This window comes from Schistocerca nitens, unplaced genomic scaffold (assembly GCF_023898315.1).
Source record: "Schistocerca nitens isolate TAMUIC-IGC-003100 unplaced genomic scaffold, iqSchNite1.1 HiC_scaffold_465, whole genome shotgun sequence".
Taxonomy (NCBI): Eukaryota; Metazoa; Arthropoda; class Insecta; order Orthoptera; family Acrididae; genus Schistocerca; species Schistocerca nitens.
In genome coordinates this window covers 3,045,234-3,062,565 of record NW_026045998.1, presented here as the reverse complement: position 1 = coordinate 3,062,565, position 17,332 = coordinate 3,045,234, and the positions used below count along the sequence as shown (strand labels likewise).

General features: G+C 45.5%; 1 protein-coding gene across 1 annotated transcript in view; it reads left to right on the top strand.

The window, feature by feature from the left end:
* Positions 1 to 17,332, top strand: part of LOC126232176 (ras-associated and pleckstrin homology domains-containing protein 1-like) — a 239,834-nt gene that overhangs the window by 133,174 nt on the left and 89,328 nt on the right. Inside the window, exons 2-3 of the mRNA XM_049942473.1 lie at positions 11,179 to 11,278; positions 16,767 to 16,895. Of these exons, the coding sequence (XP_049798430.1) occupies positions 11,179 to 11,278; positions 16,767 to 16,895 (229 nt within the window). The remainder of the gene's footprint in view (positions 1 to 11,178; positions 11,279 to 16,766; positions 16,896 to 17,332) is intronic.

The window sequence follows — 17,332 nt, the reverse complement described above, 5'->3', positions numbered from 1 at the left end:
AGAATTGAAATTTAAGCTAAATTTGCTGTGTGGGAGGGCTGTCAGCACCGTTATGAATTACAAAGGTGATGTGGACTTGGAAAGACACCTTAGTACAGAAAAACTTAGGATGATGTGAGCCAAACCACGTCTGCCTCACTGCTAGATTTTGTTACTATAAAACAGACGTCTGTAGTTGGTGCGTTCAAGCCACACAACCAAACTGGCATACCACGTAATTTTGCTCCGCATTCCACACAAATCGACTCATTTTTCCTGGCATACAGAACTAAAACAATAGATGCAATCAAATCAAACGTGAGCTTTCAACAATTAAGGCATTACACGTATAAATAGAGAATCACACTTGTAACGTCATATGCATGTTTACTCGTAAATAAACTCTTTCTGGCATATCTTATCACGACACTGTTCGATTCTAATCCCATTGACAATTTTAGACCTGTCCTGCCATCTGCGAGTAAGATGTAGAACTTCTTGCATTCCGTAAGAATCGTGCCATCGCAGACCAGAATGAATCGTGAACGAATCGTAGGAATCGATTCGCAATGTGAGATTGAATCGTAGCAATCGAATCGGGAAAAAGAATCGTGTTGCCCAACTCTACTGCGCAACGCTACGCGCTGTTCGCATCCAACTGCGCAACACTACACTAGCGAATATTCCAACAATGCTAACCAGCCACAGACTTCGCACAGCACAGCCAGTGATTTTCATACAGAGCGCTACGTGGCGTTACCAACATAAAAATCTAAACAGCCTGCTTACAACGTGCGTGGCAAAATGGCGCCGAAGCAACCGCTTCAGATGGCAGGGGTGAGACGAGTACGGACGACCAGAAGCAAAAGTATGAAACTTCCTGGCAGATTAAAACTGTGTACCCGACGGAGACTCGAACTCGGGACCTTTCCCTTTCGCAGGCAAGTGCTCTACCATCTGAGCTACCGAAGCACGACTCACGCCCGGTACTCACAGCTTTTACTTCTGCCAGTACCTCGTCTCCTACCTTCCAAACTTTACAGAAGCTCTCCTGCGAACCTTGCAGAACTAGCACTCGTCAAAGAAAGGATATAGCGGAGACGTGGCTTAGCCACAGCCTGGGGGATGTTTCCAGAATGAGATTTTCACTCTGCAGCGGAGTGTGCGCCGGTATGGAGTGCTAGTTCTGCAAGGTTCGCAGGAGAGCTTCTTTAATGTTTGGAAAAGTAGGAGACGAGATACTGGCAGAAGTAAAGCTGTGAGTACCGGGCGTGAGTCGTGCTTCGGTAGCTCACACGGTAGAGCACTCGCCCGCGAAAGGCAAAGGTCCCGAGTTCGAGTCTCGATCGGGCACACAGTTTTAATCTGCCAGGAAGTTTCATATCAGCGCACGCTCCGCTGCAGAATGAAAATCTCATTCTAGAAGGAAAAGTGTTCTCCCAGATGAACCGATGGCGACGGAGGCTGCAGTCTGCACGCCAGGACGGCAACCGCACGCCCACTGCGTGGTTTCTTCCGGACGAGTTATGTTTTATGCTCCGTCGAACAGGTGTGAAGCGCATGAAAGCAAACGAGGAGGGTCCGACCCGTGGGTGACCTCGCCATTGTGGAGGGCGAGCACGCACCCATCCCAGCGGGACAACGCAGAGCGTCCCACAGCTCGCGGTTGCAAGAGCGGGACGGGTTTCCCCGCGGAGCCACCTCGGTCGGGCATTCGAGTCTGCACAGCTCGGCATCCGTGTAGGGGATCTGTCGCTGGTAAAACAAAAGCTTCGGAACATCGTAAAGCCAACGTTGTAATAAAAGTGAAATATAATCGTTCAAAACAGTTCGTGAGGTCGGTTGTTCGTGTCACCTATTGGAAAGAGATAATTAAGTATATATGTGTAAGTAATGAACGCATTTGGTTGCTGAAATGTTCTGCTGCTACAAATCGACGCTGATATTTGCTTTCTCTTCGCTCGATTTCATCTCTCGTATGCTCTCACAACAATAAAACGCCTAGCGATGCGTACTTTACACAAACAGTATTTCCGGATTGGGCAACTAGTGTATTATATCACAATGTGATTTACGAACATAACAAATAGTATAGAACAAACAGTTAATTTGCAAAAGTGATGTTACCTGTGTAGCGAGCTTAATTCTCCAAACGAGGACGTGGTCATTTGTGTGACGTGAATGAATAAAGGCGCGAAGACGAAGTGGCTCTAGAGCAGCCGAAACGGCGGCATCGTCCCACGAAACTGTGTTAGCGTCGCGTCACGCGCCATTCTGGCGTTAATAGTTTTCATTTATTTACTTATTTATTCGACGTGCGGGGGACGCCACACTAGTGCAGCAACTGAGCTATATATATACTTTGGTGCTGTCCAACACGTGCCATTGACGTCCGTGTTGAACTGAAAACTGTTATTGCGCGAGGAATCGTGCCGCAGCGTCGAATTTTGGTTCGTCCTGTGTACAGGTCTAGTCTGACAGGGAGTTGGACGTGGCAGCTAAAAAAAAAAAATTCGGGAATACGATATATCGACATTTAAAAAATTTCATTCTTGGTTCTCATATATCGAAAAAAGTACCGATTACCGGCGGAAGAGATATCGAGGTACCTGCCTATAAAAATATCACCTGCACACTGTACTAGTCAAAAACTTTAAATAATAAGGTAAAGCAATCATATGGGGAACAGGAAAAATTAATCAAGATAAAAGGCTACCACCAAAAACAGCAACAAATAATAAACCAGTCATACCAAATGAAATATAATAACCCTTATCATGAAAAGAATAAAAATTATCACCAGATATTGAATAAATAAAATAAACGAAAAGAATAAGAAGCTGTTAAACCGGTAGAAAAAAATAAAGAAAAAATTAAACAATTAATTCATCTTAAACAAACCATTTCAAGAATCAAGTCCTCTGAATAAAACCCTGCCAAAAAAGGCATACCACACAAGGATAAACTAGAAACATTAAAACAAACAGAAGTAAAGGTATAACATTAACAATTGAGCGCATATAACGAATATCCTACGAATCCTCTAAATTATGAATTATTGAACCTGCACACATAAATAATAATGCCTTAAATAAAGCGTGAACCAATAAATGAAAGAATGCAAGCTTTGGATAACCTATAGCCAAAATTCTTATTATTCAACCAAGTTGTCTTAAAGTAGAAATCAAATTCAAATTAGCACCTAATCCAGCCATAAATATAGTTATACAACCAATTAAAAGTAAGAAGCAACCACAATTATAAGTGTCTAATATTTGTCTAAAACGAATCAATAAATAAACCCCAGCAGTGACAAGAGTAGAAGAATGAACTAGAGCAGAAACAGGAATTTGAGCTCTCTTAGTTAGAGCTGCCAAAACAATTATTATAGTAATAAGCTTTATTTCAAAAGAATTAGAAATGAAATCATAATAATAAATATAATTTCAACCACCAAAATTTAACATTCGAGCAATAGAAATTAAAATACCAACATCACCAATACGATTTGTTTTAGAATTGTATTCTTAAGTGTCGATTTATTATTAGATATTCATTCTGCACATCAACTGCCTCCCCCTTAGAGCAATAACTGAAAGGAAAACGGTCCGCGCTCACGCTTGGCTGAGGCCGGTATTACACCATCATATTTCTTTGTCAAAGTGGATATGTCAAATATTTGTCAAAGAAATTTGATGGTGTAGTACGGAACTTCGTCAAATCCCGCCTGTCGTCAAATAAATAAGATCAAATTATTTCCACAACAAAACTTTGTCTCGAAACCTGGCAGAAAATCCAAAGAGATTCTGGTCGTATGTGAACTACGTTAGCGGCAAGAAACAACCAATGCCTTCTCTGCACGATAGCAATGGAGATACTATCGAAGACAGTGCTGCCAAAGCAGAGTTACTAAACACAGCTTTCCGAAATGTCTTCACAAAAGAAGAGGAAGTAAATATACCAGAATTCGAATCGAGAACAGCTGCCAATAACGTAGAAGTAAATATCCTCGGAGTACTCAAGCAACTTAAATCACTTCATAAAAGCAAGTCTACTGGTCCAGACTGTATACCAATTAGCTTCCTTTCGGAGTATACTGATGCATTAGCTCCATACTTAACAATCATATACAACCGTTCGCTCGACGAAACATCCGTACCCAAAGACTTGAAAGTTGCACAGGTCACACCAATATTCAAGAAAGGTAGTAGCAATAATCCGCTAAATTACAGGCACGTATCATTAGCTTTGATATGCAGAAAGATTTTGGAACACTTTTTGTGTTCGAACATCATGAATTACCTTGAAGAGCACGGTCTGTTGACACAGTCAACATAGGCTTAGAAAACATCGTTCTTGTGAAACACAACTAGGTCTTTACTCGCATGAAGTGCTGAGTGCTGTTGACAAGTGATTTCAGATCGATTCCGTATTCCTGGATTTCCGGAAGGATTTTGACACTGTACCAAGCAAGCAGCTCGTAGTGAAATTGTGTGCTTATGGAATATCGTCTCAGTTATGTGACTGGATTTGTGATTTCCTGTCAGGGAGGTCACAGTTCGTAGTAACTGACGGAAAGTCATCGAGTAACACAGAAGTGATTTCTGGCGTTCCGCGAGGCAGTGTTATAGGCCCTCTGCTGTTCCTTGATATAAGCGAGTTGCGAGACAATCGGAGCAGCCGTTTTAGGTTGTTTGCAGATGACGCTAACGTTTATCCACAAATAAAGTCATCAAAAGATGAAAACAAACGGCAAAACGATTTAGAAAAGATATCTGAATGGTGCCAAAAGTGGCAGTTGACCCTAAATAAAGAAAAGTGTTAGCCCATCGACATGAGTACTAAAAGGAACTCGTTAAAATTCGGTTACACCATAAATCAGGCTAACCTAATACCTAGGTATTACAATTACGAACAACTTAAATTGGAAGGAACACATAGAAAATGTTGTGGGGAAGGCTAACCAAAGACTGCGTTTTATTCGCAGGACACTTAGAAAATGTAACAGACCTACCAAGGAGACTGCCTGCATTACGCTTGTCCGTCCTCTTCTAGCACACTGCTCCGCCATGTGGGATCCTTACCAGATACAACTGACGAAGTACATCGAAAAAGTCCAAAGAAAGGCAGCACGTTTTGTATCATCGCGAAATATGGGAGAGAGTGTCGCAGATATGATACACAGGATTTGGGCCGGAAATCATTAAAAGAAAGGCGTTTTTCGCTGCGACGGAATCTTCTCACGAAATTGCAATCACCAGCTTTCTCCTTCGAATGCGAAAATATTTTGTTGACAGCGAACTACATACGGAGGAACGATCACCCGTACTACATACGGAGGAACGATCACCGAGATAAAATAAGGGAAATCAGAGCTCGTACGGAAAGATGTAGGTGTTAATACTTTCCTCGTGCCGTGCGAGATTGGGATAATGGAGAATTGTGAAGGTGGTTTGGTGAACCATCTGCCAGGCACTTAAATGTGATTTGCGGAGTATCCATGTAGAGGTAGAAGTGCCTCGCCGCAGATTTGATAAGTCGTTCGTCTTCTGTTCACTGCAATGTGAAATGTAACTTGTCCGCTTGGAGCGCTGGCGTCGCTACAGCTATTAGACGTGTCTGTAGTGTGTTTGTATACATGGCTTCAAAGTTCGTATGTTCCATCGACTCTGTGTTTTAGTGAACTTGCTTCGACGAGGGCGCGGGGTGAGCAATGGCCACATTGCATCCTATTAATTGCGTGTTGAGGGGCAGATGGGACATGCTGTAGGCGGCTTCTTGTCCACAATCACAGCTGCAGCCATCCACTTGTACATCTGGAAATATCCAGGAAGTAAGCCGGAATGGGCGATGTGGTCAGGCTCTAAAATAAAAAATTCTTTCTTAGCTTTCCATTATATTTTGCCTATTTTTGAACTTCGGATGCCTCAAGTTAAAAAACGCTTCATCTGTTTCGTACTTTAATTTTGTAGTTGTTGGAACACTAATTCCATTAATTAAATTATTCAAAAATGAAAATAGTTGTTATTCCCATTGTAGTGTACGAAACATTTATTTACCTTCAAATACTCCCTCATCAGTGCTTTATAAATAGCTTCACACGTTTCTGGAGTTACTTTCGTCAATGTGCAATGTGATATTCGAGTGCTGTGTTGTAAACTAGAGTAGCTCTCTCCTGTATCAAAAAATCACAGTGTCAGAGTTTCCCTGTCTTCTGTACGTATAGCATTTGTCAAGAGAGTATTCTTTTTTGTGATATGAGAAGCCACTTCACTGAGCGAATACTGAAACAAGTCCTCATTGATTCGTAAGGATTTATATAGACTGGACGTCCTCCACTTGCGGCTTTCGTAACAAATTTTGCTGAATGCTTTTATTTTCTCGACGTAATACCTGTAGCTTTATCCAAATATGTTTACTTTTTTTCCGCCGCTTTTCTTCCGAATACACACAAAATGCAACTTTGGTACTAGCAATTGCAATTCATAATAACAAGTTGTCGTTCGCCATCTTGAAATTTGAGAACAATACCCCTCTGAAGCGCCGAGTCCCCCCTCGGGCACGGGTGTGTGTTAGTTGTCGTCAGCGTAAGTTAGTTTGTAAGTCTAGGGACCGATGACATCAACAGTTTGGTCGCTTAGGAATTCACACATATTTGAACATTTTTTGAAACATATTTCTTTGTCAAAGAAATGTGATTGGGTAATACGGGCCTATCAATAATAACTGTGTGGAAGTGGCACAATAGAAGGCCGTCGTTCTGTTTGGTCACACATCGGATTTCTCCGCAGCAGTTGAGGTCGACTTCCGAGCAAACGCCAGCGACCTGGCAGTCGTCGTGCAACTAAACGTTGCAGGTTGTGCTGCTAGCGCCTTGCTCCAGTTACGTCAACATTTCCCCCTCACACTGTAACGACAGATCTCGTTATTCAGATTTTCGTTCGTCGTTTTCATCGACTGTTTTTGAAGAATGTCGATGTGAAGAAATAGCGCACTATATATAATCCGTCCATCATAAGAATAAACGTGATATAAACATTACACTATGTATTCTTCCGTGTTTGCTGGAACGTCATTGGATTTCCGTTTGGCGGGGGACTGCGGCCAAGCTGTCAGGTACGACAATAAGGGTGCGTTTTGTGCGTCAGGCGGGACAACAGCCATACCGGCGCATTTAACTGGGACAGCTGCAGTGACGTGGCCAGCTGAGGAACAATACAGCTTCGAATTTTTAAGCAGAATGAAACAATACACTGCAAATCTCCCACAATGCGCTCCTTAGACGACGAGACGAAAACCGCAACACGTCATCGTTTTTAGCTAACGTACTGTTGTAACTAAAAACAAGAACGATGAAAATTCCTGATGTAGCGGGACTTTGAATTTCGCCGCGCCACACTCGTTCCCTCAGATATAAATTATACCGTCGCAGCGGTAAGAGCGCTCGACGGCAGAGAAAATACTAAAATTGTAACTCTTTTTTTGTTTTCTGTCCGTCTTTTGTCTCTCGAGAGCGGAAGCTTAATTCAGACGTGATCTGATTAAGACGAAAAAACTTATTAATGTGTAGACATATTGTGGAAGTTGTTATGAAATTCGGAGGATGGAAGTAGCAACGTAAAATAAATTACATTCAGTGTCAAGATGATTTAGATTTATATAAATTAGTGATTCCTGGACGATTGCAAGATTTCGGAGCAGACTTTTCACGCAGAAATGAAGTAGGAGATTTTTGAAGACCTGGACGCCGCACGAAAGAAGACATGTTAACACGGTAAAGGATGAACTCTTACCTACGCCATTTCCCCCTGTCAGTTACATTTTGTTATTCTCTGTTCTTTTCAAATAATTTTTGTAGTGGGAATTGGTTTGACTTTTGCTCAGAAACTCCACAAGGAGCACCCCAACAATAGCTTTTCCGAATCACCAAGTCCGATAACTTTTCTGTAATACGAAGTCCGATTTGCATTTCATTCTTTCCCTTCTTCACGTTCATTAACGATTTTAAAACCCACTATTTATTTACCATTTCTTCCCACATTTTCAACCTTTTCTTTTCGTCTCTTCTTCTTTTTTATTAACCACTATGTACTGACTTAACCACAGGGTAATTTTTCTGCGTAAGCTCTGTGGATAGGAATAGAAATAAAATACCTGCATTTGTTGGGCAGATCGCGAAACAACCAACAGTAAAAGCAAGCGTTATTTTAATTTAGCCCGAAATGCCTTTCTCTTCCAGTTTTTGTCTTTTTTTAAAATTCAAAGCATCGAGTTACATCCATCCCGGGAGCAATACGGAGGAAAAGGAATCAACCAAGTACGCCCTTTCCTTTCGTCAGGTATGATCCAGAGTGCTTACAAAAATTATGGTTTTTGCAGTTTGATCGAAATTTCCGACTTCCCTTTGCAATTGCCCCGATTGTTTTCCCTGAAAACATTTCCAGAACCATGAAGCACAAAACAAAAAAAAGAAGAATTACGCATATCCATCATGCGAAGCGTGAGTCCATACAAAAACGGTAGGAAAAGGGATTTCCGGTTTTCCCGAATTTTCCAGGAAACTCTTCCAATTTGTTTCCTCTAACCACCTTACATGGATTATTAAGAATATAAAAAAAAGCAGTTTCGGTGCAGCCGTTCTTAACTTTTCCTATAAACTGGCTCAGTATGCAGTCTTTTTAGTCCTCTCACCCTGCCTCTTTCCCCTCCTCTGCCCCTCTAATTCCATCTCCTCCTCCCCCCCCTCCTGTGTGCACTTCCCCTCTCCATTCTCTGTCCACTCACGTTATAACCCGCGCCTCAATAGAAGACTGGTTGTTCTTACAACTTCTTCCTGAATCGTATCTAATATGTATACCGAATTTGGTTGAAATCGTTCCAAGGGTTTAGAGTGAGCTGGTTACCCGTGGCTTTGCCCTTGCACGTACGTGTTAAATATTTAACGCACTTTACACGTACTGACATGTATATTTTACTTGTGTCTCCGGCAGGTTTAGCCCTGTTGTCTCATTTTCACCCGGGAAATGTCTCCTGAATCGTGAGTCGTACAGTGCTGCAGTTCTGCTGGTGGCACATTCAGCGGTAGATTTGAATGCTGTTTATGAAACGTGTTGTGAATAGAGATAGTAGTACGGGAGTAATCAATTAAAACTTCAGCACTTTTACTGCATGAACAGTGAAAACGGGGCGATAAAATTTTTTTTCATTTCACGATTTTGTGCGGGCTGTGAGCAAGAAAAAAAATTTTTTTCGTAAAGGTTTGAAATAAGGGTTGCAGTATGTTGCAGGACACCAAATGCTCTCGTTGTCAAGTGACGGATGCAAAAATGTGTATTTTCGTACGGTGGCGTCTCATTGTTTTATGAGGTCATTTCTACTTCACTGCGTGCCGTACTTTTTTTATCTTTCTACGAACCTCCGCGGGAGTACGAAGAACAACTGAGCAAAATTTCATCGCAATCGGATGAATCGTTTAGTAACGCTCAGACGACGAACATAACAAAAATTCGTTTTTGGTTATGTACATTAGTTTTAGTCGCATTTTGCAACTGAATAGTGGTGCCTTTTTTACTCATTGTCATCAGCAGCGACGTGTTTTATGTTTGAAACAGACACGGCAGGTTTGCAGTTGCAGAAGGTCGCGGCTATGCATTTCACTGTACGTAACCTTTGTCACTGCGTACAGCACGTGGCCCTGCGTGTAGGTTCATCTGGGTGTGGTGTCCAACCTTACACCGTCTCCAGGACTCGCTGGAGCGGTGTTGTTGTTATGTTACGATTGTTTTCTCGTGTGTAATTGTAAAGTCAAGGCCGGAACACCTCTACGGCTTCAGGAAACACAGTTGTTGTCCTGACTTCTTTCGACTTGACTAGTAAGTCTTCATCAGATAGGCTGATTATAGTATGTTACGTAGTAACATATAACTTTAGATTTTGACAAGTTAATGTGTCAAGTATTCAGATCTTCTGATCGCGGTCTATTAAGATTTCGGAAGCAATTGCGATGCCATGACGTGAGGCTGGATTATAAAATTAAAAAAAATGTTTTCTTTACACATTGTTCCCTTCAAAATTTATGCCCAGTCGATGTGTAGGGCTGCAGCTAGCAAGTGAGAGAGGCAGAGAGAGAGTGAGAGAGAGAGAGAGAGAGAGAGAGAGAGAGAGAGAGAGAGAGAGAGAGAGATTTGTAGTGAGCTTGAACAGCTGTGGCCCCACTTGACTCCCACTTTCGACTGGCCCATTTGACCTCGACCTATGACAGTCTGCCAGGTCACGGGATTCGAGTTGCGACAGCTGCCGGGCTGACCCAGCGTGAGCCCTCTGCTTCGCGGTGAAAATCTTCCAGGTGCTGACTTGGCACTGACAATGACTTGAGCAGTGTATGCAACAAATTAGAGCGCCCAGTTGACAGTGCGAGTGTAATAAACACAACGGCGGTATCGGGAATGGTATGTTTGTAGGGGTAAAATCGTCTTGCGGCGGGAACTAATAATTAACAAGCTTCGGTTGTTGTTGTGGTACACTGTTAGAGTTTGAATCATTTGCCTGACTTCTTAGGTTAGTTGCATCACTTTCACACCAATGTTTTCTTTTACCTTTACGCATCTGTTAGTGTTGCTAGGTGACTAGTTGATGGTGCGGTTGATGAAACCATGATTGATGGTGCCGGTGTTGATGGTGTGGTTGATGATGTAAGTGTTGATGGTATGGTTGATGATGTATGTGTTGATGACGCCATGGTTGATGGTGCCCATGTTGATGACGCCATGGTTGATGGTGCCCATGTTTATGACGCCATGGTTGATGATGCCCATGTTGATGACGCCATGGTTGATGGTGCCCATGTTGATGATGCCATGGTTGATGACGACATGGTTGATGGTGCCCATGTTGATGGCATGGTTGATGGTGCCCATGTTGATGGCGTGGTTGATGGTGCCCATGTTGATGGCGTGGTTGATGGTGTAAGTGTTGATGGCGTGGTTGATTGTGTAACTGCTGATGGTATGGTTGATGGTGTAACTGTTGATGGTATGGTTGATGGTGTAAGTGTTGATGGTACAGTTGATGATGTCGGTGTTGATGGAATGGTTGATGGTGTAAGTGTTGATGGTACAGTTGATGATGTCGGTGTTGATGTTATGCTTAATTATGTCGGTGTCGACGGTGTTTCTGATGTCGATGTTGCTGTCGTTGCAGGGCCTGGACAGCGTGGCGCAATGCGCGATGCGGCCACTCAACTCGCATCTCGACACGCCGAGGATAGACAGCTACAGGTTCAGCATGGCCAACCTAGAGGGTGAGTATCGTTTCTAACTGCTGCTGCTGCGGCACCCACACGTACGTACGTACTTCACAGGCCACTGTACAGTACCTGGTGGAGTGGACCTCTCGCCAATATTAGCAATTTCTTTGTCTGTCCCATTTGCTTATGGAATGAAAGGAAAGAAAAAGAAGTGTCTACCTGCCTCTGTGCCTTATTCTCAGGGTCGCTTTATAAGATACGACAGTGGTATCGGGACAGTCACAAACTCTTCCTCCGTCACTGGTCGTCTATATGTACCAGAGAAATTTTTACGAGAATATTAGCATTCTTCCAAAGGTTCCAGTTTACGTTACTCGGGTAACTTTGATGCCATTTTCATAGGGGCTGTACTCTCCTGTTACGGTTCCAGAATCGGGTTGCCAGATTCGTGTGACGTGCGATGCGTGTACTCGATAAATGCCGGACCGGTGCTCCGGAACTGGCCGCACTGGCTTCACATTACAAGGAAACAGGTGACGCAGAAGAATGCCTTTTAAATTTGCAGCTACCAATGTCTGGATTTCTTTCTGTTGCAACTAGTTGGCTAAACGGTTTATCCGTGTCTCAGTCTCTTGATCAATTGTACCAGTAACCCGCCCGACTTGCAATTCTGTAAAGAGTTGAATTCCTGTGTACAAAAGAGGTTCACACATCCGATGACTGTAGAAGTCAGTTAATATGTTTATTATTTGACATTAAGCGCGTAAGAACGAAAAAGTTTAGGAAAGATTTGAATTGTTACGTCAAGTTTGTCGGAAGCCACCAAGTGCTCTCGTTGCGAGACGAGTGTACGCGCTGTCGTGCTGTGCAGCCGGCATCGGTGTTTCCTTCGAAATACTTGGCTGCACCGTGTGGCAGAAGCTTCGACCAGGCTGATGACCTCAGCTGTTGAGACAGGTGCCACACTCCGATGCTGGCGGAATCTACACTACTGGGCATCAAAATTGCTACACCAAGAAGAAATACAGATCATAAACGGGTATTCATTGGACAAATATCTTATACCAGAACTGACATGTGATTACATTTTCACGCAGTTTGGGTGCAAAAATTCTGAGAAATCAGTGTCTGTAATAACTGCCTCGCTACGCCTGGGCATTGAGTCAAACAGAGCTTGGATGGCGTGTACAGGTACAGCTGCCAATGCAGCTTCAACACGATACCACAGTTCATCGAGAGTAGTGACCGGCGTATTGTGACGAGCCAGTTGCTCGGCCACCATTGACCATACGTTTTCAGTTGGTGAGAGATCTGGAGAATGTGTGCTGGCCAGGGCAGCAGTAGAACATTTTCTGTATCCAGAAAGGCCCGTACAGGACCTGCAACAAGCGGTCGTGCATTATCCTGCTGAAATGCAGGGTTTCAGGGGTCGAATGAAGAGTAGAGCCACGGGTCGTTATACATCTGAAATGTAACATCCACTGTTCAAAGTGCCGTCAGTGCGAACAAGGGGTGACCGAGACGTGTAAGCAATGCCACCCCATACCATCACGCCGGGTGATACGCCAGTATGGCGATGAAGAATACACGCTTGCAGTGCGTTCACCGCGATGTCGCCAAACACGGGTGCGACCATCGTGATGCTGTAAACAGAACCTGGATTCATCCGAAAAAATGACGTTTTGCCATTCGTGCACCCAGGTTCGTCGTCGAGTACACCGTCGCAGGCGCTCCTGTCTGTGATGCAACGTCAAGGATAACCGCAGCCACGGTCTCCGAGCTGATAGTCCGTGCTGCTGCAAACGTCGTCGAACTGTTCGTGCAGACGTCTTGCAAACGTCCCCATCTGTTGACTTAGGGATCGAGACGTGGCTGCACGAAATGTTACAGCCGTGCGGATAAGATGCCCGTCATCTCGACTGCTAGTCATACGAGGCCGTCGGGATCCGGCACGGCGTTCCGTATTACCCTCCTGAACCCACCGATTCCGTATTCTGCTTACAGTCATTGGATCTCGACCCACGCGAGCAGCAATGTCGCGATAATAAACCGCAACCGCGATAGGCTACAATCCGATCTTTATCAAAGTCTGAAACGTGATGGTACGCATTCCTCCTCCTTACACGAGGCATCACAACAACGTTTCACCAGGCAACGCCGGTCAACTGCTGTTTGTGTATGAGAAATCGGTTGGAAAGTTTTCACATGTCAGCACGTTGTAGGTGTCGCCACCGGCGCCAACCTCGTGTGAATGCTCTGAAAACCTAATCATTTGCGTATCACAGCATCTTCTTCCTGTCGGCTAAATTTCGCGTCTGTAGCACGTCATCTTCGTGGTGTAGCAATTTTAATGACCGGTAGTGTAATTACAGCAGGGTTGTGCAGCAGACCAGTGGTCTCCTCTGGTCCCTCCGACCCCCACAAACCGACCGACCGTGCACTGCAGAATGGTCGGCACTCGGGGATTTTGGAATTGTGGGCCGAGGAAGAATGGGGAGCAGGCGGTCGGCTGCGGCTGGCAGGGTAACGGCCAGTGCAGCGCACACGGGGTCCCGGGAGGAGAGGCCGTCGAGTCGGCAGCGCAGCCAGGCGTGGCGGTCGACGGGACGAACTGGTGGTGGCTCGTAAGCGAGGCGGGGGGAACGGTGAAACTGTAGGAGGGCTCAAGACTACTGTGTGGACTGGACTGGGGCGTGCTCTTTCGGAAGAGTCCTCCTCGTTTTCGTCTAAAGTAACTTCGGTTACTCACAGGAAACGTAAATCTCGACGGCCGGATGTCCGATCTCGACTGCAGTGTCTCGCCACCGCAGCTGACGTGTGTGGCGTTTGCGAGACGCGCGGGCATTCGACTGGGAGGAAGAGCAGTGAAAATGGACGAGTTTGTAAAGGGTTGAGGTTACGGTATCGTAGTAAACGAGGATGTGGCGGTGCCGACGGAAACTGGGCGGAGTGGAGGCTTTGGAGAGGTTTCGGTGGTTAGTGGAGTGCATTTCTCGTGCAGTTTCTGGTGTACTTTTAGTACGTGAGTTTTTCAACTCGGTTTAGTCGAGGTTAAGTTCGACGTAGTTTAGTCTCTCAACTTAGCAGGAGGGAGGGTTACAAAGAGACAGGTAAAAGTTACCGAGTGAAGGAGCTCTTAGAGTGTAATTATTGTCTCGGTATCGGGAGACTTAGATTGCACCACGAGGTAAAACGACTGAGGGACAGCCGAGACTTGTGAAATGTGTGCCAGAGGGCTAGCACAGCGGTATCTGCAGTTTGTGGGAGGTGGAGAGGAGGAGGGGGTGAGGAGTAGCAGCAGCAGCAGCGGTGTGGGCTGTCTGGAGGCAGTGGAGCTGGGGACAGAGGGCGGATCGGCGATCGGCCGAGAAACGCGTACACGGAACTCGGGAGTGTGCACGTTCACAGCAAACGTAATGTCGACGGCCAGCTGACTGTCTCGCTCGTGTTTCTCGGGATCGCGGGACACGGAAGTGTGCACTGTCGGCTATCCGTAAACAGCAGCTGTAGACAGGTGTCGGTGTGAGAGTTTACGCAGAACGAGGCCGACGCGGCAGCAGGCAGTTCCTTCGGTTCTTGCTGGGGTCGAGCTGTTCTTCTGGCACGGACGGGGGGTCACACTCTACACTCTTCCGGTCTCGTCGTCAAGGTACCGGCTGATCAAATTTGAAAACTGAATAAACCACGGAGTAATGGGGATACAGAGGTAAAAAATGACACTCGTGCTTGGAATGACATGGGGTTTTATTAGAACAAAAAAAAAAAAAAAACAAATTTCACAAAATGTCCGACAGATGGCGCTGGACAGCAAAACGTCAGTGACTGCGGATGACAATCGTGTATAAAAGGAGCTGTAATGAGAGAGAGAAACAGATGCGCCAGCAGTCGCAGCATGTTGACGTTACCTGAAAAGGCGCTTCTAGTGAAGCTGTATTGTCAGAATGGGGAATGTGCTAGTTCAGCGTTTCGATCCTACCGCCACAGGAAGGGGATTCGGACGGGTAAAGGCCCGTCGACAAATGCAGGTGTGGCGAGAATGGTTTCGAAGTTCGAAGCCACGGGTTGTTTAGACGATAGACCCCGTAGTGGCCGACCGAGCACGAGGCGTAACGCTGCTGAGACAGTTCAGCAACAAACGGAGAATGTGGCGGGTTCGTCTATGCACGGGGAAGTCGGCGCTCGTGCAGTCGCACGTCGCACCGGCATTCCGTACACTACTGTTTGGTTGGCACTTGGGCGTACCCTCCGATGCTATCCGCACAAAATCCGTCGGCATCGTGAACTGTTACCTGGCGATTTAGTGAAGCGGAGGGAATTTGCGGTGTGGGCGTTTCAAAAGATGGCGGAAGATGACGATTGGTCGAGTAACGTGTTGTGGACCGACGAAGCTCATTTCACGCTCCGAGGATCTGTCAACGCCCGCAACTGCAGAATATGGGCTACCGAAAATCCTAGAACTGTCGTGGAAACTCCATTGCACGACGAGAAAGTCACGGTATGGGTTGGATTTATCACATCTACCGTTATCGGGCCTTTTTTCTTCGAGGAAATACGTGATTCTGGTTTCCTAACTGCTACCGAGACGGGTGAGAGGTACGCCAATATGTTACGGAATCGCATCATCCCCAGCCTGGCTGATAAACACCTGCTGGTACGTACCATGTTTATGCAGGATGGCGCTCCACCCCATATTGCTAGACGCGTGAAAGATCTCTCGCGCACGTCGTTCGGTGGTGATCGTCTGCTCAGCCGCCACTTTCCTCATGCTCGGCCTCCCAGGTCCCCAGACCTCAGTCCGTGTCATTATTGACTTTGGGGTTACCTGAAGTCGCAAGTGTATCGTGATCGACCGACATCTCTAGGGATGCTGAAACACAACATCCGACGCCAATGCCTCACCGTAACTCCGGACATGCTTTACAGTGCTGTTCACAACATTATTCCTCGACTACAGCTATTGTTGAGGAATGATGGTGGACATGTTGAGCATTTCCTGTAAAGAACATGATCTTTGCTTTGTCTTACTTTTATGCTAATTATTGGTATTCTGATCAGATGAAGCGCCATGTGTCAGACATTTTTTGAACTTTTGTATTTTTTTTTTTGGTTGTAATAAAACCCCTTGTCATTCCAAGCATGTCTGTCAATTTGTACCTCTCTATCTACATTACTCCGTGATTTATTCAATTCTCAAATTTATACTGACTTTTTGATCACCTGGTATTTAGATGGTACGCGGCAAGGTTTCCAGATTCCGGTTCCCGTGGTTAAGTGTTTATAGACTCGTCGGTAATGTCTCTCTGTTTTGTTTGGCCGGCCGGAGTGGCCGAGGCGGTTCTAGGCGCTTCAGTCTTGGAACCGCGCGACCGCTACGGTCGCAGGTTCGAATCCTGCCTCGGGCACGGATGTGTGTGATGTCCTTAGGTTAGTTCGGTTTAAGTAGTTCTGAGTTCTAGGGGACTGATGACGTCAGATGTTAAGTCGCATAGTGCTCAGAGCCATTTTAACCATTTTTGTTTTTTTTTTTGTGCGGTGCCCGCAGACTCGCAGGAGACGGAGCTGGACGCCATCTTGGGCGAGCTGTGCGCCCTGGAGACGCAGTGCGACCAGGCGCTGAGTGCGAACGCCGCCGCCAGGCGGCAGCACCTGCAGCCCAAGCCCGCGGCCGCCGGTGAGTGCCCCAGTTCACTCCGCCTCCTTACAGATCCTTCCCTGCCTCACCGATCCGACTGTGTCGAAAACTCGGTCTGCTTTCAAATATCTAAAACACCCGTTCTGTCAGAGTCATCCCGAGCACGGATGTAGTATGTGCTAACCCCCCTACTATTGTATGCTGCTAACAAGGGAACCTCCACATCGCAACCCTCAGATTTAGTTATAAGTTGGTACAGTGGATAGACCTTGAAAAACTGAACACAGATCAGTCGAGAAAACAGGAAGAAGTTGTGTGCAACTATGAAAAAAATAAGCAAAATATACAAACTGAGTAGACCATGCGCAAGATAGGCAACATCAAGGGGGGTGTGTGCTCTGGAGCGCCGTGGTGCCGTGTTTAGCGTGAGCAGCTGCGGAATCAGAGGCCCTCGGTTCAAGTCTTAACCTCGAGTG